At 38.4% G+C, this 26,499-nt stretch overlaps 1 protein-coding gene across 2 annotated transcripts in view; it reads right to left on the bottom strand.

Annotated features, from left to right (window-relative positions):
* LOC127678378 (solute carrier family 22 member 27-like) overlaps nucleotides 1–26,499 on the bottom strand; it is a 74,563-nt gene that overhangs the window by 37,686 nt on the left and 10,378 nt on the right. Inside the window, exons 3-4 of one of the 2 annotated variants that reach the window (XM_052173281.1) lie at nucleotides 481–635; nucleotides 222–390 (exon numbers count right to left, since the gene is read on the bottom strand). The exons of the other annotated variant lie outside the window; for it this stretch is intronic. Coding sequence (XP_052029241.1) covers nucleotides 222–390; nucleotides 481–635 — 324 coding nt within the window. The remainder of the gene's footprint in view (nucleotides 1–221; nucleotides 391–480; nucleotides 636–26,499) is intronic. 2 annotated transcript variants of the gene reach the window in all.

The raw sequence follows: 26,499 nt of genomic DNA, 5'->3' as shown, positions 1-26,499 counted from the left end.
CACGTATGATTTTAGAAAATTATTTAATGTTTACCTCGAGTTTAGATAGAACTCAGTCTCCTCAGTTTTATCTGAAAATGAACCTTGTCCTCCTCTCCCATAATTGCAAAGAGGAGATTATACTGTCAAGCATAGACCAAAGAGAAATGCATTTCTTATGTCCTTATTCCTGTTCATTAACTCACAGAATTCAGTAATAGAAAAGGAAAGAAAGTTCCCACCTTGTGAGTATAAGGAAGAAGAACAGTGGTACAGACATTACCAGCTGGAGGTGGTGCCAGTTTTGAAAGAAAAAAGCCAGGCCTGTCAATATCATATTTGCAATAGCAGTAGCACAAATTGAAAGCACTACCACCATGGATAGGAATTTGGTACTTGTCCATTCAAACACTGAAAGAAAAAGATATATTTACTTGAAAGGGATTTGCAGGGTCAAAACAAAAGTTTGAAAAGGGTTATATTTCAAATGTTTTGACTTACTGAGCAAGTTACTATTTACGAATATGGGTTCCACAGACATTCCTGCCAGGAATCGAAGTAAGCAGTAGATGAGGAAGGTGGGAGCAAAAGCTACACAGGTTTCAATGATGGCTATTTGTAATAAAGCACATATTAAAATTAACTTCCTCCCAAACCTGAGGAAAAGAGAGAAATTAGATTATGGGAACAATTCAGTTTGCTTGAAACTTCAAGACAGCTATAATTATGAATAATAAGGTATTATAAATAACAGAGGTTACATGAACGCAAAAGATTTTTCATTTTTATAAATAAATATACAATTAAAAAATATTTTTCTGTTTTTTTCCAATGATTTTATTAAATTATTTCTTATAAGATATTATGTTGGTATTATAACATGTCATTAAGACACCATACCATATCATGTATGTAGCATATTTATTGTTGATTTGTTAATATGACAAGATACCTGTTAAAAACTACTTAAAGGAGAAAAGACATATTTTAGTAGAATACTAACAGAGGTGCCCTGTGAAGTTGACAGCCGCCATCCTAGCTCCCAGTAGGATGGGACAGGCGATCCCAGGTACTGAGATATCCCAAGTCTAAGACCTCTGGGGGCGCAGACCGCAAATCTGTGGGCGCAGACCGCAAATCTGTGGGCTGCCGCCAGTGCCCAGAATCTGGGCAGAGCAGCGGTTCCTCTGTGTACCAGCCAGGTGTGGGTCCTGTGCCCGGTGGAGAAGTCAGCAGCCACCATCTTAGCTCCCAGTAGGACAGGACAGGCAACTCCAGGTACTGATATATCCCAAGTCTAAGACCTCTGGGGACACAGACCACCAAGCTGCGGGCTGCCACCAGCGCCCAGGACCTGGGCAGAGCAGTGGTTTGTCTGTGTGCCAGCCAGGAGTGGATCCCATGCCCTGTAGGATCTCTGCTGCCATCTTCACTCCCTGACAGAGCAGACGGGCAGCACCAGGTTTGGTCCATAGAGACAACCCAAGTATAACATTTCTTGGGGCATGACACACAAGGGCTCCAACAGCACCCAAGAGGAGGGCAGCATATCAGCAATCTGTGCCAGGGAAAACACAGTCATCCAGTGGTGCAGAAATAGCCTTATGGGCTCACAGGAGGTTCAAGAACCAGCCAGTGACAACAGGACAAACTAACACCAGAGATAACCAGATGGCAAAAGGCAAACATAGGAACATTAGCAACAGAAATCAAGACAATATGGCAGCATCTGAACCCAGTTCTCCAACAACAGCAGTCCAGGATACCCCAACACACCAGAAAAACAAGATTTGGATTTAAAAATCACTGGTCATGATGCAGTTAGAGAAACACAAGAAAGACATAACTAAATCTCTTAAAGAAATACAGGAGAAAATGGATCAAAAGTTAGAAGCCCTTACAAGAGTAACACAAAAATCATTTAAAGAAATTCAGGAGAATATGAGTCAAAAGATAGAAGCCAATAAGGAGGAAATGCAAAAATCACTTAAAGAAATACAGGAGAACTTGGGTCAACAAGCAGAGGTCATGAAAGAGGAAACACAAAAATCTCTTAAAGAATTACAGGAAAACACAAACAAGCAAGTGAAGTAGCTGAGCAAAACCATCCAGGATCTAAAAACAGAAGTACAAACAACTAAGAAATCACAAAGGGAAACAACTTTGGAGATAGAAAACCTTGGAAAGAAATCAGGGGCCATAGATGTAAATATCAACAACAGAATAGAAGAGATAGAAGAAAGAATCTCAGATGCTGAAGATACCATAGAAACCATGGACTCAACAGTCAAAGAAAATGCAAAATGTACAAAGCTTGTAACCCAAAACATTCAGGAAATCCAGGACACAATGATAAGGCCAAACCTAAAGATTATAGGCATAGATGAGAGTGAAGATTTACAACTTAAAGGGCCAGCAAATATCTTCAACAAAATTATGGAAGAAAACGTCCCTAACCTAAAGAGAGAGATGCCAATAAATATACAAGAAGCCTACAGAACTCCAAACGGACTGGACCAGAACAGAAATACCTCCTGTCACATAATAATCAAAACCCCAAATGTACTAAGCAAAGAAAGAATATTAGGGGCAGTAAGAGAAAAAGGCCAAGTAACATATAAAGGAAGACCAATAAGAATCACAGCAGACTTTTGACCTGAGACTATGAAAGCCAGAAGATCCTGGGTAGATCTCATGCAGAATCTAAGAGAACACAAATGCCAGCCAAAACTATTATACCCAGCAAAACTCTCAATCCCCATAGATGGAGAAACCAAGATATTCCATGACAAAACCAAGTTTACCCAATATCTTTCCACAAACCCAGCCCAACAGAGGATAATAAGGGGAAAAAGACCAATACAAGGAGGGAAACTTCACCCTAGAAAAAGCAAGATAGTAACCTTCTTTCATCAAACCCAAAAGAAGATAACCAATCAAATATAAAAATAACATCAAAAATGACAGGAAGTAATAATCACTATTCATTAATATCTCTTAACATCAATGGACTCAATTCCCCAATAAAAAAACATAGACTAACAGAATAGATACATAAACAGGACCCTACATTTTGCTGCATACAGGAAACACACCTCAGTGTCAAAGACAAAAAACTACCTAAGAGTAAAAGGCGGGAAGACAATTGTACAAGCAAATAATCTTAGGAAACAAGCTGGAATAGCCACTCTAATATCAGATAAAATTAACTTTCAACCTAAAGTCATCAAAAGAGACACTGAGGGACATTTCTTGCTGGTCAAAGGAAAAATATACCAAGAAGAACTCTCAATCTTGAACATCTATGCTCCAAATACAAGGACACCCTCATTCATAAAAGAAACTTTACTAAAGCTCAAAGCACACATTGCACCTAACATAATAATTGTGGGTGACTTCAACACTGCACTCTCTTCAATGGACAGATCAGGAAAACAGAAACTAAACCGGGACACAGTGAAACTAATCAAAGATTTGGACCAATTAGATTTAACATATATATATGTTTTATATATATATATATATATATATATATATATATATATATATATATATATATATATATATGGGTTTTATATATATATATATATAAAACATTTCATCCTAAAGCAAGAGAATATAACTTCTTCACAGCACATCATGGTACCTTCTCCAAAATCGATCATATAATTGGTCATAAGACAGACCTCAACAAATATAAGAAGATCTAACTAATCCCATGCCTCCTATCAGATCACTATGGAGTAAAAGTGGTCTTCAATAGCAAAAAAAAACAAAAACAAAAAACAAAAAAAAAAACAAAAACAAAAAACAAAAACAAAAACAAACAAATAAACAAACAAAACAAACAGAAAGCCCACATACACATGGAAACTGAACAATACTCTACTAAATGATACCTTGGTCAAGGAAGAAATAAAGAAAGAAATCAAAGACTTTTTAGAATTTAATGGAAATAAAAACACAACATATCCAAATCTATGGGACACAATGAAAGCAGTGCTAAGAGGAAAACTCATAGCCCTGAATGCCTCCAAAAAGAAAATGGAGAGAGCATACACTAGCAGCTTCACAACACACCTGAAAGCCCTGGAACAAAAATAAGCCAATTCACCCAGGAAAAGTAGTAGACAGGAAATCATCAAACTCAGGGCTGAAATCAATCAAGTAGAAACAAAGAGAACCATACAAAAAATCAACAAAACCAGGACCTGGTTCTTTGAGAAAATCAACAAGATAGATAAACCTTTAGCCAGACTAACCAAAGGGCACAGAGACAGTATCTAGATTAACAAAATTAGAAATGAAAAGGGAGACACAACAACAGAAATTAAAGGAAATTAAAAAAATCATCAGATCCTACTAAAAAAGCCTATACTCAACACAACTGGAGAATTTGGAGGAAATGGACAGCATCCTAGACATATACCAAACTCCAAAATTAAATCAGGATCAAATAGATGATCAAAACAGTCCCAAAACCCCTAACGAAATAAAAGGGGTCATAAAAAGTCTCCCAAGCGAAAAAGCACAGGACCAGATGGCTTCAGTGCAGAATTCTATCAGACCTTCAAAGAAGACCTAACACCAATACTCTTCAAACTGTTCCACAAAATCAAAACAGAAGGAACACTACCCAACTCATTCTACAAAGCCACAATTACGCTGATACCAAAACCACACAAAGATCCAACAAAGAAAAAGAACTTCAGGCCAATTTCCCTTATGAATATCGATGCAAAAATACTAAATAAAATTCTTGCAAACAAAATCCAAGAACACATCAGAACGACCACCCACCATGATCAAGTAGGCTTCCTCCCAGGGATGCAGGGATGGTTCAATATAAAGAAATCCATCAATGCAATCCACTACATAAACAAACTCAAAGAAAAAAAACCACATGATCATTCATTAGACACTGAAAAAGCATTTGACAAAACTCAGCATCCTTTCATGCTAAAGGTCTTGGAAAGAAGAGGAATTCAAGGCCCATACCTAAACATAGTTAAAGCAATATACAGCAAACCGGTAGCCAACATCAAAATAATGGAGAGAAACTTGAAGCAATCCCACTAAAATCAAGGATTAGACAAGGCTGTCCTCTCTCTCCATATCTTTTCAATATAGTACTTGAAGTTCTAGCTAGAGCGATTAGACAACATAAGGAGGTCAAGGGGATACAAATTGAAAAGGAAGAAGTCAAATTATCACTATTTGCAGATAACATGATAGTCTATTTAAGTGACCTGAAAACCTCCACCAGAGAACTCCTACAGCTGATAAACAACTTCAGCAAAGTGGCTGGTTATAAAATCAACTCCAGCAAATCAGTTGCCTTCCAATACTCAAAGGATAAGCAGGCTGAGAAAGAAGTTAGGGAAATGACACCCTTCACAATAGCTACAAACAATATAAAGTATCTTGGTGTGACTCTAACCAAACAAATAAAAAATCTATATGAGAAGAACTTCAGGTCTCTGAAGAAGGAAATTGAAGACCTCAGAAAATGGAAAAATCTTCCATGCTGTAGGATTGGCAGGAGCCTTCAGGTGTCTGCTTCGGGATCTGAACAGCCTGGGCCACAGCACCCTGTCTCTAGGCAGTGCAGCTGTGCACCAGAGGCCACCTGGGAAGAGGCAGTTGCACTGGTGAGTCCAAATCACCAGTTGACAAGACTAAGTAACACCAGTGAGAACTAGATGGCAAAAGGCAAAAGCAGGATCGTCACTAACAGAAATCAAGACAATATGGCAGCATCCGATCCCAATTCTCCTTTATCAGCATGTCCTGGATACCCCATCACACCAGTAAAACAAGATTTGGATTTAAAAGCATTGGTCATGATGCTGGTAGAGGAACGCATGAAGGACATATTAAAGAAATTCAGGAGAAAATGGATCAAAAGTTCGAAGCCCTTACAAGAGAAACACAAAAATCATTGAAAGAAATCCAGGAGAATACAAAAGCCAATAAGGAGGAAACGCAAAAATCACTTAAAGAAATACAGGAGAACTTGGGTCAACAGGCTGAGGTCATGAAAGAGGAAACACAAAAATCTCTTAAAGAATTACAGGAAAGCACAAACAAGCAAGTGAAGGAGCTAAGCAAAACCATCCAGGATCTAAAATCAGAAGTAGAAACAACTAAGAAAACTCAAAGGGAGACAACTTTGGAGATAGAAAACCTTGGGAAGAAATCAGGGGACATAGATGCAAATATCAACAACAGAATAAAAGAGATAGAAGAAAGAATCTCAGATGCTGAAGATACCATAGAAACTATGGACTCAACAGTTAAAGAAAATGCAAAATGCAAAAAGCTTGTAACCCAAAACATCCAGGAAATCCAGGACACAATGAGAAGGCCAAACCTAAGGATTATAGGCATAGATGAGAGTAAAGATTTACAACTTAAAGGGCCAGCAAATATCTTCAACAAAATTATGGAAAAAAACTTCCCTAACCTAAAGAGAAAGATGCCCATGATATACAAGAAGCCTACAGAACTCAAAACAGACTGGACCAGAACAGAAATACCTCCCGTCACATAATAATCAAAACCCCAAATGTGCTAAACAAAGAAATAATATTAAAGGCAGTAAGAGAAAAAGGCCAAGTAACATATAAAGGAAGACCTATCAGAATCACAGCAGACTTTTCACCTGAGACTATGAAAGCTAGAAGATCCTGGGCAGATCTCATGCAGACTCTAAGAGAACACAACTGCCAGCCAAAACTACTATACCCAGCAAAACTCTCAATCACCATAGAGGGAGAAACTAAGATATTCCATGACAAAACAAAGTTTACCCAATATCTATCCACAAACCCAGCCCTACAAAGGATAATAGGAGGAAAACAGCAATACATGGACAGAAACTTCACCCTGGAAAAAGCAAGATAGTAACCTTTCATCAAACCCAAAAGAAGTTAACCAATCAAATTTTAAAAATAACATCAAAAATAACAGGAAGTAATACTCACTATTACTTAATATCTCTTAACATCAATGGACTCAATGCCCCAATAAAAAGACATAGACTAACCGACTGGATACATTAACAGGACCCTACATTTTGCTGCATACAGGAAACACACCTCAGGGTCAAAGACAAACACTACCTTAGAGTAAAAGGCTGGAAGACAATTTTACAAGCAAATGGTCTCAGGAAACAAGCTGGAGTAGCCATTCTAATATCAGATAAAATTGACTTTCAACCCAAAGTCATCAAAAGAGACTCTGAGGTACACTTCTTGCTGGTCAAAGGAAAAGTACAACAAGAAAAACTCTCAATCCTGAACATCTATGCTACAAATGCAAGGACACCCTCATTCATAAAAGAAACTTTACTAAAGCTCAAAGCACACATTGCACCTAACACAATAATTGTGGGTGACTTCAACACTGCACTTTCCTCAATGGACCGATCAGGAAAACAGAAATTGAACAGCGACACAGTGAAACTAATTGAAGCTTTGGACCAATTAGATTTTACAGATATATATAGACCATCCTACCTTAAAGCAAAAGAATATACCTTTTTCTCAGCACCTCATGGTACCTTCTCCAAAATCGACCATATAATTGGTCACAAGACAGACCTCAACAAATATAAGAAGATCTAACTAACCCCATGCCTCCTATCAGATCACTATGGAGTAAAAGTTGTCTTCAATAGCAATAAAAACAACAGAAAACCCACATACGCATGGAAACTGAACAATATTCTACTCAATGATACTTTGGTCAAGGAAGAAATAAAGAAAGAAATTAAAGACTTTTTAGAACTTAATGATAATGAAGACACAACATACCCAAATCTATGGGACACAATGAAAGCAGTGCTAAGAGGAAAACGCATAGCCCTGAGTGTCTCCACAAAGAAAATGGAGAGAGCATACACTAACAGCTTAAAGACACACCTGAAAGCCCTGGAACAAAAAGAAGCTATTTCACCCAGGAGGAGTAGAAGGCATGAAATCATCAAACTCAGGGCCGAAACCAATCAAGTAGAAACAAAGAGAACCATACAAAGAATCAACAAAACCAGGACTTGGTTCTTTGAGAAAATCAACAAGATAGATAAACCCTTAGCCAGACTAACCAAAGGGCACAAAGACAGTATCCAGATTAACAAACTTAGAAATGAAAAGGAAGATATAACAACAGATACTGAGGAAATTCAAAAAATCATTAGATCCTACTACAAAAGCCTATACTCAACACAACTGGGGAATCTGGAGGAAATGGACAATTTCCTAGACAGATATCCGACACCAAAACTAAATCAGGATGAAATAGATCATCTAAACAGTCCCGAAGAAATAAAAAGGGTCATAGAAAGTCTCCCAACCAAAAAAAGCATGGGACCAGATGGCTTCAGTGCAGAATTCTATCAGACCTTCATAGAAGACCTAACACCAATACTCTTCAAACTATTCCACAAAGTAGAAACAGAAGGAACTCTACCCAACTCGTTCTATGAAGCCACAATTACACTGATACCAAAACCACACAAAGATCCAACAAAGAAAGAGAACTTCAGGCCAATTTCTCTTATGAATATTGATGCAAAAATACTTAATAAAATTCTTGCCAACCGAATCCAAGAACACATCAAAATGATCATCCAACATGATCAAGTAGGCTTCATCCCAGGGATGCAGGGATGGTTCAATATAAGGAAATCCATTAATGCTCTCCACTACATAAACAAACTCAAAGAAAAAAATGATATGATCATCTCATTAGATGCAGAAAAAGCATTTGACAAATTTCAGCAACCTTTCATGCGAAAAGTCTTGGAAAGAACAGGAATTCAAGGCCCATACCTAAAGATCGTTAAAGCAATATACAGCAAACCAGTAGCCAACATTAAACTAAATAGAGAGAAACTTGAAGCAATCCCACTACCCTTGGATCTTCTAGGCCTCACCCAAGGGTTGAGTGAGGGAAGACCTTTTTGATGGCCGCAGCCATGTGCTGAGCCAGCAGTTCTAGGGCAGCCACACCAAGAAACTCCAGGACCAGTTCAGGCAGGGACTCCAGTTCAAAGGTGACCGGGGGAAGGAGAAACTCTTTGGATCCCTGTGTGGAAGCTGGTGTCTGTTCAGAGTTCTGTGAGTAGGGATAAATGATCAAAACAGTATAGGTTTGAGTTGGGGTCCAGCTTTCTCACCCGAGGAGGTGTTTAGACAAGGCTGTCCTCTCTCTCCCATATCTTTTCAATATAGTACTTGAAGTTCTAGCTAGAGCAATTAGACAACATAAGGAGGTCAAGGGGATACAAATTGAAAAAGAAGAAGTCAAATTATCACTATTTGCAGATGACATGATAGTCTATTTAAGTGACCTGAAAACCTCCACCAGAGAACTCCTACAGCTGATAAACAACTTCAGCAAAGTGGCAGGTTATAAAATCAACTCCAGCAAATCAGTTGCCTTCCAATACTCAAAGGATAAGCAGGCTGAGAAAGAAGTTAGGAAAATGACACCCTTCACAATAGCTACAAACAATATAAAGTATCTTGGTGTGACTCTAACCAAACAAATAAAAGATCTGTATGAGAAGAACTTCAGGTCTCTGAAGAAGGAAATCGAAGAAGACCTCAGAAAATGGAAAAATCTGCCATGTTCGTGGATAGGCAGGATTAATATAGTTAAAATGGCCATCTTGCCAAAAGCAATCTACAGATTCAATGCAGTCCCCATCAAAATCCCAACTCAGTTCTTCACAGAGTTAGTAAATTTGAATTCTCAAATTCATCTGGAATAACAAAAAAACCAGGATAGCTAAAACTATTCTCAACAACAAAAGCAATTCTGGGGGAATCAATATCCCTGACTTCAAGCAATACTACAGAGCAATAGTGTTAAAAACTGCATGGTTTTGGCACAGTGACAGACAAGTGGACCAATAGAATAGAATTGAAGATCCAGAAATGAATCCACACACCTATGGTCACTTGATCTTCCACAAAGGAGCCGAAAACAACCAGTGGAAAAAAGATAGCCTTTTCAACAAATGGTGCTGGTTCAACTGGAGGTCAGCATGCATAAGAATGCGAATTGATCCATTCTTATCTCCATGTACGAAACTTCACTCCAAGTGGATCAAGGCCTTCCATGTAAAACCAGACACACTGAAACTAATAGAAAAGAAACTGGGGAAGACCCTTGAGGACATGGGCACAGGGGAAAAGTTCCTGAACAGATCACCAATAGCTTATGCTCTAAGATCAAGAATTGACAAATGGGACCTCATAAAATTACAAAGTTTCTGTAAGACAAAGGACACTGTTAAAAGGACAAAATGGCAACCATCAAATTGGGAAAGGATATTCACAAACCCTACATCTGATAGAGGGCTAATATCCAATATATACAAAGAACTCAAGAAGTTAGACCCCAGGGAACCAAATAACCTTATTAAAAATGGGGTACAGATCTAAACAAAGAATTTTCACCTGAAGAAATTTGGATGGCCTAGAGGTACCTTAAGAAGTGCTCAACATCATTAGTCATTAGGGAAATGCAAATCAAAACAACCCTGAGATTTCACCTTACACTAGTCAGAATGACTAAGGTCAAAAACTCAGGAGACAGCAGGTGTTGGCGAGGATGTGGAGAAAGAGGAACACTCCTCCACTGCTGGTGGGGCTGTAAGATGGTACAACCACTTTGGAAATCAGTCTGGCGGTTCCTCAGAAAACTGGACATGACACTTCCGGAGGACCCCGCTATACCTCTCCTGGGCATATACCCAAAGGATTCCCCGGCATGCAATAAAGACACATGCTCCATTATGTTCATAGCAGCCTTATTTATAATAGCCAGAAGCTGGAAGGAACACAGATGCCCCTCAAAGGAATGGATACAGAAAATGTGGTATATTTACACAATGGAATACTACTCAGCAATTAGAAATAATGAATTCACAAAATTTTTAGGCAAATGGTTTGATCTGGAAAATATCATCCTACGTGAGGTAACCCAATCACAAAAGAATACACATGGAATGCAATCTCTGTTAAGTGGATATTAATTAGCCCAGAAGCCCTGAATACCCAAAGCACAAATCACATAACAAATGACTCCCATGAAGAAGTATGGAGAGGGTCCTGATCCTGGAAAGGATTGACCTAGCATTGGAGGGGAATAGAAGGACAGAGAAAAAGGAGGGAGATGATTGGAGAATGGATGGAGAGAAGAAGGTTTATGGGACATATGGGGAGGGGGCATCCGGGAAAGGGGAAATCATTTGGAATGTAAACAAAGAATATAGAAAATAAAAAATATTAAAAAGAAAAAGAATTGACAAATGGGACCTCATAAAATTACAAAGTTTCTGTAAGGCAAAGGACACTGTCAAAAAGACAAAACGGCAACCAACAAATTGGGAAAAGATTTTCACCAACCCTACATCTGATAGAGGGCTAATATCCAATATATACAAAGAACTCAAGATGTTAGACCCCAGGGAACCAAATAACCCTATTAAAAAATGGGGTACAGATCTAAACAAAGAATTTTCACCTGAAGAAATTCAGATGGCCGAGAAGCACCTTAAGAAATGCTCAACATCATTAGTCATTAGGGAAATGCAAATCAAAACAACCCTGAGATTTTACCTCACACCAGTCAGAATGGCTAAGGTTAAAAACTCAGGAGACAGCAGGTGTTGGCAAGGATTTGGAAAAAGAGGAACACTCCTCCACTGCTGGTGGGGTTGTAAGATGGTACAACCACTTTGGAAATCAGTCTGGCGGTTCCTCAGAAAACTAGACATGACACTTCCAGAGGATCCTGCTATACCTCTCCTGGGCATATACCCAAAGGATTCCCTGGCATGCAATAAAGACACATGCTCCATTATGTTCATAGCAGCCGTATTTATAATAGCCAGAAGCTAGAAAGATCCCAGATGTCCCTTAATGGAGGAATGGATACAGAAAATGTGGTATATTTACACAATTGGCTACTACTCAGCAATTAAAAACAATGAATTCATGAAATTTTTAGGCAAATGGTTGGAACTGGAAAATATCATCCTAAGTGAGGTAACCCAATCACAAAAGAATACACATGGAATGCAATCACTGATAAGTGGATATTAATTAGCCCAGAAGCTCTGAATACCCAACACAATTAGCATATCAAATGACTCCCATGAAGAAGTAAGGAGAGGGCTCTGATCCTAGAAAAGCTGCATCCAGCTTTATAGGGGAGTACCAGGACAGAGAAAAAGGAGGGAGTTGATTGGAGAATGGGTGGAGAGAAGAGGGCTTATGGGACATATGGGGAGGGGAGAACTGGGAAAGGGGAAAGCATTTGGAATGTAAACAAAGAATTTAGAAAAAAAAAGAATTTGAGATGGAGCTCACTGCTTGGCTACATTGGCTGGCTGGTGAGCCCAGGGGATCCTCATGTCTCTGCTTCCCAGGGTTGGGATCACAGGCATGTGCCACCATGCCTGGCTATTTATGTGGCTGAGGAAGATCCAAAATAATGTCTCCCTTTTACCCACTGAGTGTGCCATCCCCCTTCTGGGTTCTAACACAATACAGGCATGGGGAGATCTAATCTTGGTGCCTCAGCAGCATTTTTTACAAGCCCATGTTTCTTCGAATGTCAACCCTAAATGTCTATAAATAACACTTTAAAATACTTAATAAAAAAGTAATTTATGCTCATTACCAAAAATTAAACTGGAGAACAGGTTAGATAGAATACACAAGGAGAGGAAGCCTCCCTCCTCCCCAATCATCAAACCACACAGGCAGCTGGAGACATCACTAGGAGTGTTTTACAGTATTTAAACACATGCAGATGAATGTGAGTCTGTGTGTATATATTATACATATTTTAGCACATCTTGATTGTTTCAATTAAAAATGTAACTTGGAGATTGGTTTCATATCAGGGCAGAGCTCATTCTTTTAATGTTTGATTTTGTATTCTATTTTGTGAATAGACCAACAATTATTTAATGAGTTCCTTATTGTTGAACTATTATTCTTCTGTTCTTTTATTATTATTAAAATAAGCATGTGCATACATCTTTATTAAAAAAAGAATACTAATAGATGCACAATAATAAAAAACATGGTAATTGTTCACTATGGTCCCATGAACATGAGATAGATGACTCATTCAGAGGTTGAACCAGTATCATACCAGACCTTAAATAGATATTATCCACAATATGTACTCAAACAACCCAGTTCTTCCAAGAAACTCCACTGATAAAAGTTCTGCGTCCTCTATAAACACCTTCATTAGCTACAGGATAAAGTATTCAGACACATGAACTTTTGGTGGACACATGAGCATAGTGCAAAACACAAATAGTATTTGTAAAATCAGATGCCTAAGCCAGCACATAGGAGTTTAGTAATGTAGAGATCATGGCTACAGTAATATCACAAAAAATCTGATCTGTGCCTTCATAAAAGCTACTTTTGGTAAATTTGAATTTATTGACCTTGAAATTCCCATTCTACTTTCCAGTAGAGGCTACAACACAGTCATGATGCAGGGCAAGAGAATTCTAGAAAGTTTCACAGAAATAAGCAACAATTAGAATGAAGGAACATAAAGGAATGGTGATTTAACACAGAACAACAAAATTCTGAGTTTCTCAAAATATTAGAAATGCAATACTTTCTGTCAAATTGAACAAATGATTTGTATGGACTTTATAGGAGCAGCTGTGTTAAGCAATGGGAACTGGGAAATTGATGTGCTGTTTGCAACTCTCAACAGCTTAGTCACATCATAAAGTGAATTATACACTCCATCTCATGAGCACTGTGGTGGTTGCAATGTGCCTGGATCATGGAAAGTGGCACTATTAGGAGGTCTGGATTCATTGGAATAGATGTGACCTTGTTGGAAGAATGTATTATAAATGCACTGTCTGTGAGGGTGGTCTTTGAGGTCTCAATGCTGAAGATCTTACAAATGTGGATGAAAGCCACCCCCCTAGTTACCTGCAGAAGGCATTCTCTTTCTGCCTCCCTTTGGATTAAGATATAGAACTCTCAGTTCCTTTATCAGTACCATGTCTGCCTGGACACTGTCTTGCTTCCTGCTATGATGATAAAGGACTGAAAGCCTGAAACTGTAAGCCAGTCACAATTAAATACTGTCCTTTATAAGAATTGCTTGGTCATGGTGTCTCTTCACAGCAATAAAACTCTAAGACAGAAGTTGATACCAGAAGTCAGGTGTTTCTGTGACAGGCCTGACCATGTTTTTGTTTAGAGAAATTTGGATTTGGGGACTTTGGATTTTGGAAATCAGTAGAATGCTTTAAGTTGGGTTAAATGGGCCTAATAGGAATATGGAAGACATTGGTGCTAAGAGTAATTTGAACTGTGAAACCATGGCTCACGAGATTTCAGAGGGCAATGATGTTAGTATGCTGCATAGAGACTGTTTTGTGATATTTTGGGGGAAAATGTGGTTGCTTTTTGCCCTGATTCTAAGAGTCTGCCTGAGGCTAAAGTAAAGAGATTTAGATTCATTGCATTTGCAAGGGAAATCTCAAAAGACGGTAGAATAAATTTTGTTGTGCAGTTGTTAAATTTCAAACTTATGAAGAGCATTTTGAAGAAAATATAAAAACTGAGAAAGAAAAAAATACAAAATGTATGGTTCAATTATTAAATGGGCACCAGGTAGTGAAATGGGGTTGAATTCTGTGTTCAAGAAGATAGATTAAAACATGTGCAATCCCAAGGTAAAATCCTGCCCAACTAAGCATACCATTTATGTGTTTGAGGTTGAACAAGTCACTGTTAGGAGGTATGGCCTTGTTGGAGTAGTTGTGGCCCTTTTAGAGGAAGTGTGTCATTTTGAGCATTGGCTTTGAAGTCTCAATGGTAAGATCCACCAAGTGTGAAAGATAGCCTCTTCCTGGCTACCTGCAGAAGACAATATCTTTCTGTGTGCCTTTGGATCAAAATATAGAATTCTCATCTCCTCCTTCAGCATCATGTCTGTCTGTACACTGGCATGCTTCCTGCCATGATGGTAATGAAATGACCCTCTGAATCTGTAAGCCAGCCACAACTAAATGTTCTATGTAAGAGTTACCTTGGTCATTGTGTCTCTTCACAGCAATGAAACCATACTAAGACAATTATTTATATGGCTTATAACTATGACTCAATTTATATTGGGAAAGAATATATAAATAAGTGGCATATTAAACAAAATGATTAGGTGGCAGATATTATAAAGGTTGGTTGGCTCAAATATTATATAATGCTATAAAATAAATCATGTATAATTTCACAGGAAATGGTAATTTATAAAATTGATAAATGTAATGATGCTTCAGATGTCAAGCCTTTGGTGGTAGCCTTATTATCTCTTTCTAAAAGAAGAATCATTAACATATAGAAATTCTGGAATTCAGTTTTGTGTTGTTCATGTACACTCTTCTTGATTGATTTTTGTTGTTAAAATTTAGTACTCTGTAACTTCAGTGACTTTATTAACCTGCTCTTTTAAAAAGCGTTCTTTGTTTTATGTCTTCACTAGTAGACAGACTACACTGTATATTCTATTGATGTATCACCTGTCAATTAAAAAGCCTATGGCCTATGACTTAGGCAGGAAATAGGGTTGGGATATACAAGAAAGAGAAAGGATTTGGGAATATAGCCAGAGTGTGATGATCAGCCCTGGAAAATGTGAGGAGATAGATGAATGGTGCCTGAGCACAGGTAAACAGCCATGTGGCAGAATGTAGATTAAAATAAGTGGGTTATCTTTGGTTATGATATAGTCAAAGAAGAGCATAGCTATATGGCCAAGGTATTTGAAAATACATTTTGACTCTGAGTCTTATTTCTAGGAGCATGGGGTTAGGGGGAAGAACTTCAATAGTCTCTAATGTCTCTGTTTCATTGTATCACACTATCTAAAGTTTTGACACATATTTCCTAAAATGTCATTAAGTGTACTGCCCCGGGGTTTGAGTATTGACACATTCTGTGGCATTCCTCAAAGAAGAAACTAATATCTCCGTGGTAGCATTATGAAACACTATTTTTGAAGGATATTAGCAAACATCTACTCAGATAGGGAACTGAAAAGAGACTTAAAAAAAAGATGCTACAAAAATCTAACTTGTTGAAGCAGTGTGTTTTATTGAGTCAGTCAAAGGAATATGGGTAAGGAGTTCCTTAAAGGATTAACATGATTCAAAGACAGCTCCATCACCAAAGGCATCCTGCATCAACGATGACTCATGAAAGCTGGAAACACAGAGTGCCCTGTCTGACCCACAGATAGTTCAACAGGCTGATGGGTGGCTTTTGCTTATAACACTGTTAGTTTGAGATTCTTCCTGGTAAATTTGTAACTTTAATGAAGTCTGATTTTCCAGAGTGTTCAGGTAGTCTGAGTCCTTTCTAGGCAGATCAGCTTGTCTCAAAGTCAGCTTGTCACTGATAAATGCTTACTACTCATACATGCATGAAAAAGGAGGGTACTAATTAATGTAGTCACTTTCAGGGACTTCTTTATGTTATATGATTGTTTACCTCCTGAGCTTACCTGAAGAGTAAATGTTTCACCTCCCCTAGAACATCCCATGTTTCATCTCTCTGTAAACATACTGGCTCTAGTGACAGGCCCAAAGTTGGATCCAGCTCAAGGGCAGACTCCAAGGTCTAACAATATTACTGAGGCACTCACAAAAAGGGATCTATTGTGACAGCCCTCCAAAAGATCCAACAAGAAGCTGAAAGAATCAGATGCAAATATTTGCACCCAATCAATGGTTAGAAGCTGCTGACCCCTGTGGTTGAATTAGGAAAAAGCTGGAAGAAGCTGAGGAAGAGGGCAAACCTGTAGGAGGACCAGCAGTCTCAACTAACCTGGACCACTGATATATCTCAGACACTGGGCAACCAACCAGGCAGCGCACACCAGCTGATATGAGGCCCCCAACACATATACAGCAGAGGACTGTGATGTCTGGGTTCAATCAGAGGACATGCACCTAACCCTCAAGAGACTGGATTCCCCAGGGAGTTTAGAAGTCTGATGGGTTGGGGTGGGGAGTTTGTGAAATCTTGTAGAGATGGGGGTGGGGGTAGGTATGGGATGAAGAACAGTCAGAGGGTAGACTGGGAGGGGAATAGACTCTGTAGAGTTAACAAAAAGATTAAATGAAATTTAAATGAAAAAAGAAAAATACTTCAGAATGGTAATGTTGATGAAGACCCACGTTATATGACTATTTCTGAAACCTGGAAATGAAATTTATACTTCTGTAAAAAAATATGTGATTGGTTCTGCTCTACTTCAACCTACTTTGTTTTAAGGAGTGTCCATCCAACAGGGAAGAAAACTAAAACAAGTTGATTAGCAGAAATTGTTGTTGATTTAAGGAAAATATTATCAGGAACAAGATGCCAATTCTTTTACTGTTGAAATTGTTCTCAACAGTAAAAGAACTTCTGGGGGAATCACTATCCCTGACCTCAAGCAGTACTACAGAGCAATTGTGTTAAAAACTGCATGGTTTTGGTACAGTGACAGGCAAGTAGATTAATGGAATAGAATTGAAGATCAGGAAATGAACCCACAGAATTCTGGTCACTTGATCTTTGATAAAGGAGCGGAAAACATCCAGTGGAAAAAAGATAGCCTCTTCAACAAATGGTGCTGGTTCAACTGGAGGTCAGCAAGCAAACAATGCAAATTGATCCATTCTTATCTCCTTGTACTAAGCTCAAGTCCAAGTGGATCAAGAACCTCAACATAAGACCAGACACACCGAAACTGAAACTAATAGAAAAGAAACTGGGGAAGACCTTTGAGGACATGGGCACAGAGGAAAATTTCCTCAACAGAATACCAATAGCTTATGCTCTAAGATCAAGAATTGACAAATGGGACCTCATAAAACTGCAAAGTTTCTGTAAGGCAAAGGACATTGTCAAAAGGACAAAATGGCAACCAACAAATTGGGAAAAGATCTTTACCAACACTACATCCGACAGAGGGCTATATTCAAGATATACAAAGAACTCAAGAAGGTAGACTCCAGAGAGCCAGATATCCCCCTTAAAAAATGAGGTGCAGAGCTAAACAAAGAATTTTCACCTGAGGAATATCAACTAGCTGAGAAGCACCTAAAGAAATGTTCAACATCCTTAGTCATCAGGGAAATGCAAATAAAAACAACCCCAGAGATTTCACCACACACCAGTCAGAATGGCTAAGATCAGAAAGTCAGGAGGAAACAAGTGCTGGTGAGGATGTGGAGAAAGAGGAACACTCCTCCACTGATGGTGGGGTTGCAAGCTGGCACTACCACTCTGGAAGTCAGTCTGACAGTTCCTCAGAAAACTGGGAATGATACTTCCAGAGGACCCCACTATACTACTCCTGGGCATATACCCAGAGGATTCCCCAGCATGTAATAAGGATACATGCTCCACTATGTTCATAGCAGCCCTATTTATCCCTATTTATAATAGCCAGAAGCTGGAGAGAACCCAAATGTCCCTCAACGGAGGAAGGGATACAGAAAATGTGGTATATATACACAATGGAGTACTATTCAGCCATTAAAAACAACAAATTCATGAAATTCTTAGACAAATGGATGGAACTGGAGAACATCATCCTAAGTGAGGTAACCCAGTCTCAAATGAACACTCATGGTATGCACTCACTGATAAAGGTATATTAGCCTAGAAGCTTGGAATACCCAAGATACAATGCACATATCAAATGATGCCCAAGAAGAAGAAAGGAGTGCTCCTTGGTCCTGGAAAAGCTCAGTGAAGCAGTGTAGGGGAATACCAGAACAGGGAAGTGGGAAGGGTTGGATTGGGGAACAGGGGGAGGGAAGAGGGCTTATGGGACTTTCGGGGAGGGGGGATCCAGGAAAGGGAAAATCACTTGAAATGTAAATGAAGAATATATCAAATTAAAAAAGAAAAGAATAAAACTAGCTCCTAATCTCACCCTGAAAAAAAAGATGCCAATTCTTTTTTTTTTTTAAGATTTATTGAGTGAGCACACACGTGGCAGAACCCTGGGACAGGGTCCTTCTGGGATCCATCTGCAACCAGGAGCTGGGTTGCTTGGTAGCCATCTATGTGCTGGTCTTGCCAGGAGAAAACTGGTCTCTGGGGAGTGCTTTGACTCCCATGTTTGGAGGTGACATTGCCATCTTCTCTCCAGTGACTGTGAAAGGCAGGTCCAGTCAGGAGTGCAGGGAGCACAGCAGTGGCAGAGCAGCTGCAACAGGGTCTATCCAGGTTCCATCTGCACACAGGAGCTGGGCCATTCCACAGCCCTCTGTGCCAGGGGAGAGCTAATATCCCAGGGGTGCTAATACAGACGGGAAGGCACACAGGAGGGACAAGCACCAGTCAGAGACAGCAGGACCAACTAACACCAGAGATAACCAAATGCTGAAAGGCAAATGCAAGAATAATACTAACAGAAACCAAGGTGAAATAGCACAATGGGGACACAGTTCTCCTACAACAGCAACTCCTGGATACACAAACATACTGGTAAAGCAAGATTTGGATTTAAAAATCACTGCTTAGAGGACTTCAGAAAGACATAAATGATCCCCATAAAGAAATACAGGAAAATACAACCAAACAGGTGAAGGAATTTAGAACCATCCAGGATCTAAAAATGGAAATAGAAACAATAAAGAAATCACAAAAAGAAACAACTCTGGAGCTAGAACACCTAGAAAAGAAGTTAGGAGACATAGTTGCAAGCATCAACAACAGAATACAAGACATAGAAGAGAAAATCTCAGGTATAGAAGATACCATAGAAAACATTGATATGACAGTCAAAGAAAATACAAAATGTAAAGTGCTCCTAACTTAAAACATCCAGGAAATACAGGACAAAGTGAGAAGACCAAACCTATAATAGGTATAGAAGAGAGCGAAGATTTCTACCTTAAAGGGCCAGTCAATGTCTTCAACAAAATTATAGAAGAAAACTTCCCTAACCTAAAGAAAGAGAAGCCCATGAACATACAAGTATTATGCAAAACTACAAATACATCAGACCAGAAAAAGAAATTCCTGCTGTCACATAATAATCAAAACAACAAATGCACTAAACAAAGAAAGAATATTAAAAGAAGTGAGGGAAAAATGCCAAGTAACATATAAAGTCAGACCTTTCAAAATTACACCAGATTTCTCACCAGAGACTATGAGAACTATAAGATTCCAGCCAGATCTCATGCAGACCCTAAGAGAACACAAATGCTAGCATAAACTACTATTTCCAGCAAAATTCTCAATTACCATAGATGGAGAAGCCAAGATATTCCATGAGAAAAAAATTTTACACAATATCTTTCAACAAATCCAGCCACTCAAAAAATAATGAGTGGAAAACAGCAACACAAGGAGGGAAACTGTGCCCTAGAAAATGCAATAAAATAATCTTCTTTTAACAACATACCAGAGAGAGAGAGAGAGAGAGAGAGAGAGAGAGAGAGAGAGAGAGAGAGAGAGAGAAACATAACTCCACCTCTTAAAACAAAGATAACAGGAAGCAACAATCACTTTTCCTTAATATCTCTTAATATCAATGGACACAATTTTCCAATAAAAATACATAGACTATCAGACTGGATATATAAACAGGACGCAACATTTTGCTGCATATAGGAAACTCAACTCAAGCACAAAGACAGACACTACCTCAGAGTAAAAGGCTAGACAACAAGTTTCCAAGCAAATGGCCCCAGGAAAAAAGCTAGTCTAGCCATTCTAATATTGAATAAAATCAACCTCCAAAATAAAGTAATCAAAAAAGTTAAGGAAGGACACTTCCTACTCATCAAAAGAAAAATCTGCCAAAATGATCTTTCAATTCTGAACACATGTGCTCCAAATGCAAGGGCAGCTACATTCATAAAAGAAACTTTTTCTGTAGGCCAAAGTGCACATTGCACCTCACTCAATAATAGTGGGAGACTTCAATACACCACTCTCATCAAAAGACAGATCATGAATGCAGAAACTAACAGAAGTTAGGAACAAAATGGATTTAACAGATATCTATAGAACATTTTATTCTAAAACAAAAGAATATATCTTCTTCTCAGTACCTCACAGTACCTTCTCCAAAACTGGTCATGTACTCGGACATAAAACAGACTTCAATAGATATAAGAAGATTGAAATAATCCCATGCACCCTATCAGATCACCATGAACTAAGGCTGGTTTTCAATAACAAAAACAAACGAAAAAACGCATACATATGGAACCTGAACAACATTCTACTCAACAATAACTGGGTCAAGGAAGAAAGAAAGAAAGAAATTAAAGACTTTTTATAATTTCATGAAAATGACGGCACAACATACCTAAACTTATAGCACAAAATGAAAGCAGTGCTAAGAGGAAAACTCAAAGGTCTGAGTGCCTCAAAAGAAACTGGAAAGAGCACACATTAGCAACTTGACAACACATCTAAAAGCTCTAGAACAAAAAGAAGCAAATACACCCAAAATGAATAAACAACAGGAAATAATGAAACTCAGGGCTGAAATCAACCAAATAGAAACAAAAGAAACTAACAAAGAATCAACCACACCAGGAGCTAGTTCTTTTAAACAAACAACAGGACAGATAAACCCTTAGCCAAACTACGTAAAGGGCACGGAGACAGTATCCAAAACAAACAAACAAAAAATCAGAAATGAAAAGGGAAACATAACAACAGATACTGAGGGAATCCAAAAAAATTATCAGATCCTACTAAAAATGCCTATACTCAATACAAGTGGGAAATCAAGATGAAATGGATGATTTTCTAGACAAATACCAGGTACCAAAGTCAAATCAGGATCAGATAAATGATCTAAATAATCTCATAACCCCTGAAGAAATGGAAGCAGTCATTAATAGTCTCCCAACCAAAAAGACACAGAGGAGCATATGGGTTTAATGCAGACTTCTATCAGGCCTTCAAAGAAGAATTAATACCAATACTCTTCAAACTATTCCACAAAATAGAAACAGAAGAAACACTACCCAGTTTGTTCTGTAAAGCCACAATTGCCGTAATACCTAAACCACACAAAGAACCAACAAAGAAAGAAAACTTTAGACCAATATCCCTTATGAATATCGATACAAAAATACGCAATAAAATTCTTGCCAACTGAATCCAAGAACATATCAAAAAGATCATCAAGCATGATCAAGTAGGCTTCATCCCATGGATGTAGGGATGGTTCAATATGTGGAAATCCATCAATGTAATCCACTATATAAACAAACTCAATGAAAAAACCCACATGACCATTTCATTAGATGCTAAGAAAGCATTTGACAAAATCCAACAGCTCTTCATGATAAAAGTCTTGGGAAGATCATGAACTCAAGGCCCATAGCTAAACACGGTAAAAGCAATATACAACAAACCAGTAGCCAATATCAAACTAAATAGAGAGAAACTTGAAGCAATCCCACTAAAATCAGGGACTAGACAAGGCTGTCAACTCTCTCCCTACCTGAGTTCAATATAGTAATTGAAGTCCTAGCCAGAGCAATTAGACAACAAAAGGAGGTCAAAAAATCCAAATTGGAAAGGAAGAAGTCAAAGTATCACTATTTGTAGATATAATAGTATACTTAAGTGACCCCAAAAATTCTACCAGAGAACTCCTAAAGCTGATAGACAATTTCAGCATAGTGGCTGGATATAAAAGGAACTCAAACAAATCAGTAGCCTTCCTCTACTCAAACAATAAAGAGGCTGAGAAAGAAATTAGGGAAATGACACCCTTCACAATAGTCACAAATAATATAAAATACCTTGGTGTTCCTCTAACCAAGCAAGTGAAAGATCTGTATGACAAGAACTTCAAGTCTCTGATGAAAGAAACTGAAGATCTCAGAAGATGGAAAGATCTCCCATACTCATAGATTGGCAGGGTGAGTCTAGTACAAATGGCTGCCTTCCCTAAAGCAATCTAGAGATTCAATGAAATCCTCATCAAAATAACAACTCAATTCTTCATAGAGTTAGAAAGAGCAATTTCCAAATTTATCTGGAATAACAAAAAAACAAAACAAAACAAAACCAGGATATCGAAAACTATTGTCAACAATAAAAGAACCTCTGGCAGAATCACCATCCCTGATCTATACTACTATACTACTATACTACTATACTACTATAAACTATACTACAGAGCAAAAGTGATTTAAAAAAAAAAAAAAACCTGTATGGTATTGGTACAGTGACAGACAGGAAGATCAATGGAATAGAACTGAAGACCCGGAATGAACCCACATATCTATGATCACTTGATCTTTGACAAAGGGGCTAAAAACCATCCAGTGGAAAAAGACAGCATTTATAACAAATGGTGCTGGGTCAGCTGGTCTTCAACATGTAGAAGGATGCAAATTGATCCATTCTTATCTCCCTGTACAAAACTCAAGTCTAAATGGATCAGGGACCTCAACATAAAACCAGATATGCTGAAACTAATAGAAAATAAAGTGGGGAAGAACCTGGAGCACATGGGCACATGGGAAGTTTTCCTGAAGAGAACACCAATAGCTTATGCCCTAAGATCAAGAATTGGCAAATGGGACTTCATAAAATTGCAAAGACTGTGTAAGGCAAAGGACACTGTCAATAAGACAAAATGGCAACCAACAGATTAGGAAAAGATCTTTACGTATCCTACATCCGATAGAGGGCTAATATCCAATACATATAAAGAACTCAAGAAGTTAGACTCAAGAGAACCAAATAATCCTATTAAAAATAGGATACAGAACTAAACAAAGAATTCTCAACTGAGGAATACAGCATGGCTGAGAAACACCTAAAGAAATTTAAAACGTCCTTAATCATCAGGGAAATGCAGATCAAAACAACCCTGATATTCCACTTCATACCAGTCAGAATGGCTAAGATCAAAAACTCAGGGGACAGGAGATGCTGGAGAGGATGTAGAGAAAGAGGAATACTCCTCCATTGCTGATGGGATTGCAAGGTGGTAAAACCACTCTGGAAATCAGTTTGGCAATTCCTCAGAAAATTTGACTACCTGGGGACTATAGTACTACCTGAGGACCCAGATATACCACTCCTGGGCATATACCCAGAAAATGCTCCAACATGTAATAAGGACACATGATCCACTATGTTCATAGCAGCCTTATTTATAACAGCCAGAAGCTGGAAACAGCCCAGAAGTCCCTCAACAGAGGAATGAACACAAAGAATGTGGTACATTTACAGAATGGAGTACTACTCAGCTATTAAAAACAATGAATTCATGAAATTCTTAGACAAATGTATGGGACTAGAAAACATCTTCCTGAGTGAGGTAACCCAATAACAAAAGAACACACATGGTATGCACTCACTGATAAGTGTATATCAGCCAAAAAGCTCAGAATACCCAAGATACAACTCACAAACAACATGAAGTCGAAGAAGAAGGAAGACCAAAATATGAATACTTTAATCCTTGTTAGAAGGTAAATCAAAATACCCATGGCTCATAGCAAATTAACAGACTGAGCACAGGGTCCACAATGGAGGAGCTAGAGAGAGGACCCAAGGGGCTGAAGAATTTTGCAGCCCCATAGGAAGAACAGTAGTATATACCAACCAATACCCCCAGAGCTCCCAGGGACTAACCACCAACCAAAGAACCCACATGGAGGGACCAGAGGATAGCGTTTCAGACATCAATAAGAGGATAGACCATTGGTTCTATGTCGTCTCAGTGCCCCAGTATAGGGGAATGCCAAATCAGGAAATTGTAAGGGACTGTTGGTAAGCAGTGGGGATGGGGAAGAGATAGAGGATTTTCAGTGGAGTATCAAGGAAAGGGGATACCATTTGAAATGTAAATAAAGCAATTATCTAATAAAATAAAAAATAAAAAGTAAAAAAAAAATGAAAAGATTCTTTTTTTGTTTGTTTAGGGGTTTTTTTTGGTTTTTTGTTTGTTTGTTTGTTTGTTTAGAGACAGGGTTTCTCTGCATAGCCCTGGCTGTCCTGGAACTCACTCTGTAGACCAGGCTGGCCTCGAACTCAGAGATCCGCCTGCCTCTGCCTCCCAGAGTGCTGGGATTACAGGCGTGCGCCACCACCGCCCGGCTGAAAAGATTCTTTTATTTAGTTTATGTGAGTACACTATATCTTAAGAGAGCATCTAATACCATTATAGATGGTTGTGAGCCACCATGTGGTTGCTGGGAATAAAACTCAGGACCTCTGGAAGAGCAGTCTGTGCTCTTAACCTCTGAGCCATCTCTCCAGCCCCCAAGATGCCAATTCTTATTCTACAATTAATCATTACAGTATTTACTTGCCTAATTACACAATATTATGTGATTGTATAACTCTCAGAAAGATGTGTCAACAGAATCAAGCATAGCAGTGGTAAGTATAACTTCCCACTGTTGAGTTCTGGGAGAAGCTGAGGAAATTCACTTCAAAAACTGAGGCTAAAATGAAGGCTTTACTCTGATCACTCAAGCAGCTGGTCAGCACAGGATCTGAACCATGTCCTTGAAGAGAAATTGTACAGCATTTTGAAAGGATGAAACCACAAATCAAGGGGGAGCAAGAGGGTCTATAGCATTGCTAGTCACATTTTGACACAAAGGAATGAGAAAGGGAACTTCCATTAAGGTTTTTGCCACTCATTGGGGCCAGCCAGTCACAGGAAGGGAGTAAATGTGTGTGATTGGGCTTTGTCAAGGTTACCAGGTCCTTGACTAAGAGCCTTGAAGGTCAGACCTCATTCTGGACATCTGGCTCAAAGTGATTAGGGAACAAAAGAGTGGAGAAGCTGCATGTAGTCAATTAGGTCAGGACAGGAAATCAGTTATGTAAATTTATGACTTGTGTATCTTAGTTTAAATAACCGTCAACTTCCCTCTTTACATTCTTTTCTAATTTACTGGTTAACTGACAAACAAGAAACATCTGGATAAACAGGATAGAAGCTGGTTTCTAGCCTGGAAACATGAACTTAGTTTGACCCTAGCAGCAAGAGGGAGAAGTTATCCCTGAGATGGCTGGACTCAAAGACAACTGTCTTCTTCAGTCAACACATCCCCAATGACACATAGTTGTATATTTCACATGCATCAAAAGGCATTCTGATTGTCATGATGAAGCAAGTAAAATACCATATATTTTCACTTGATAACACATCTACTCAGTTAAATGTCCAGGAGGAAGGGAGCTAAATATCATGACCAAGTACAACACTGTTTTCAATAAAATATATAAATATGGTAAAATTAATGGTGTGATATTTCTTAGTCTTGATCCCATAATTAATACTTTCTTTATTTCTAAACTATCTTATGCACCTGCCTCTTAAACATCTGTTCATAATTTTTTTTATTGGTTTAGTGACAGAACTAGAACAGATAATATACTATCATTACTTCATCTTCAGAGAATCACAGCTGCTAAAATTAAATGTACAATGGGTAGAAGC

The sequence above is a fragment of the Apodemus sylvaticus genome, chromosome 1, assembly GCF_947179515.1.
Source record: "Apodemus sylvaticus chromosome 1, mApoSyl1.1, whole genome shotgun sequence".
NCBI classification, from domain to species: domain Eukaryota; kingdom Metazoa; phylum Chordata; class Mammalia; order Rodentia; family Muridae; genus Apodemus; species Apodemus sylvaticus.
This window is presented reverse-complemented; position numbering and strand designations above follow the sequence as displayed.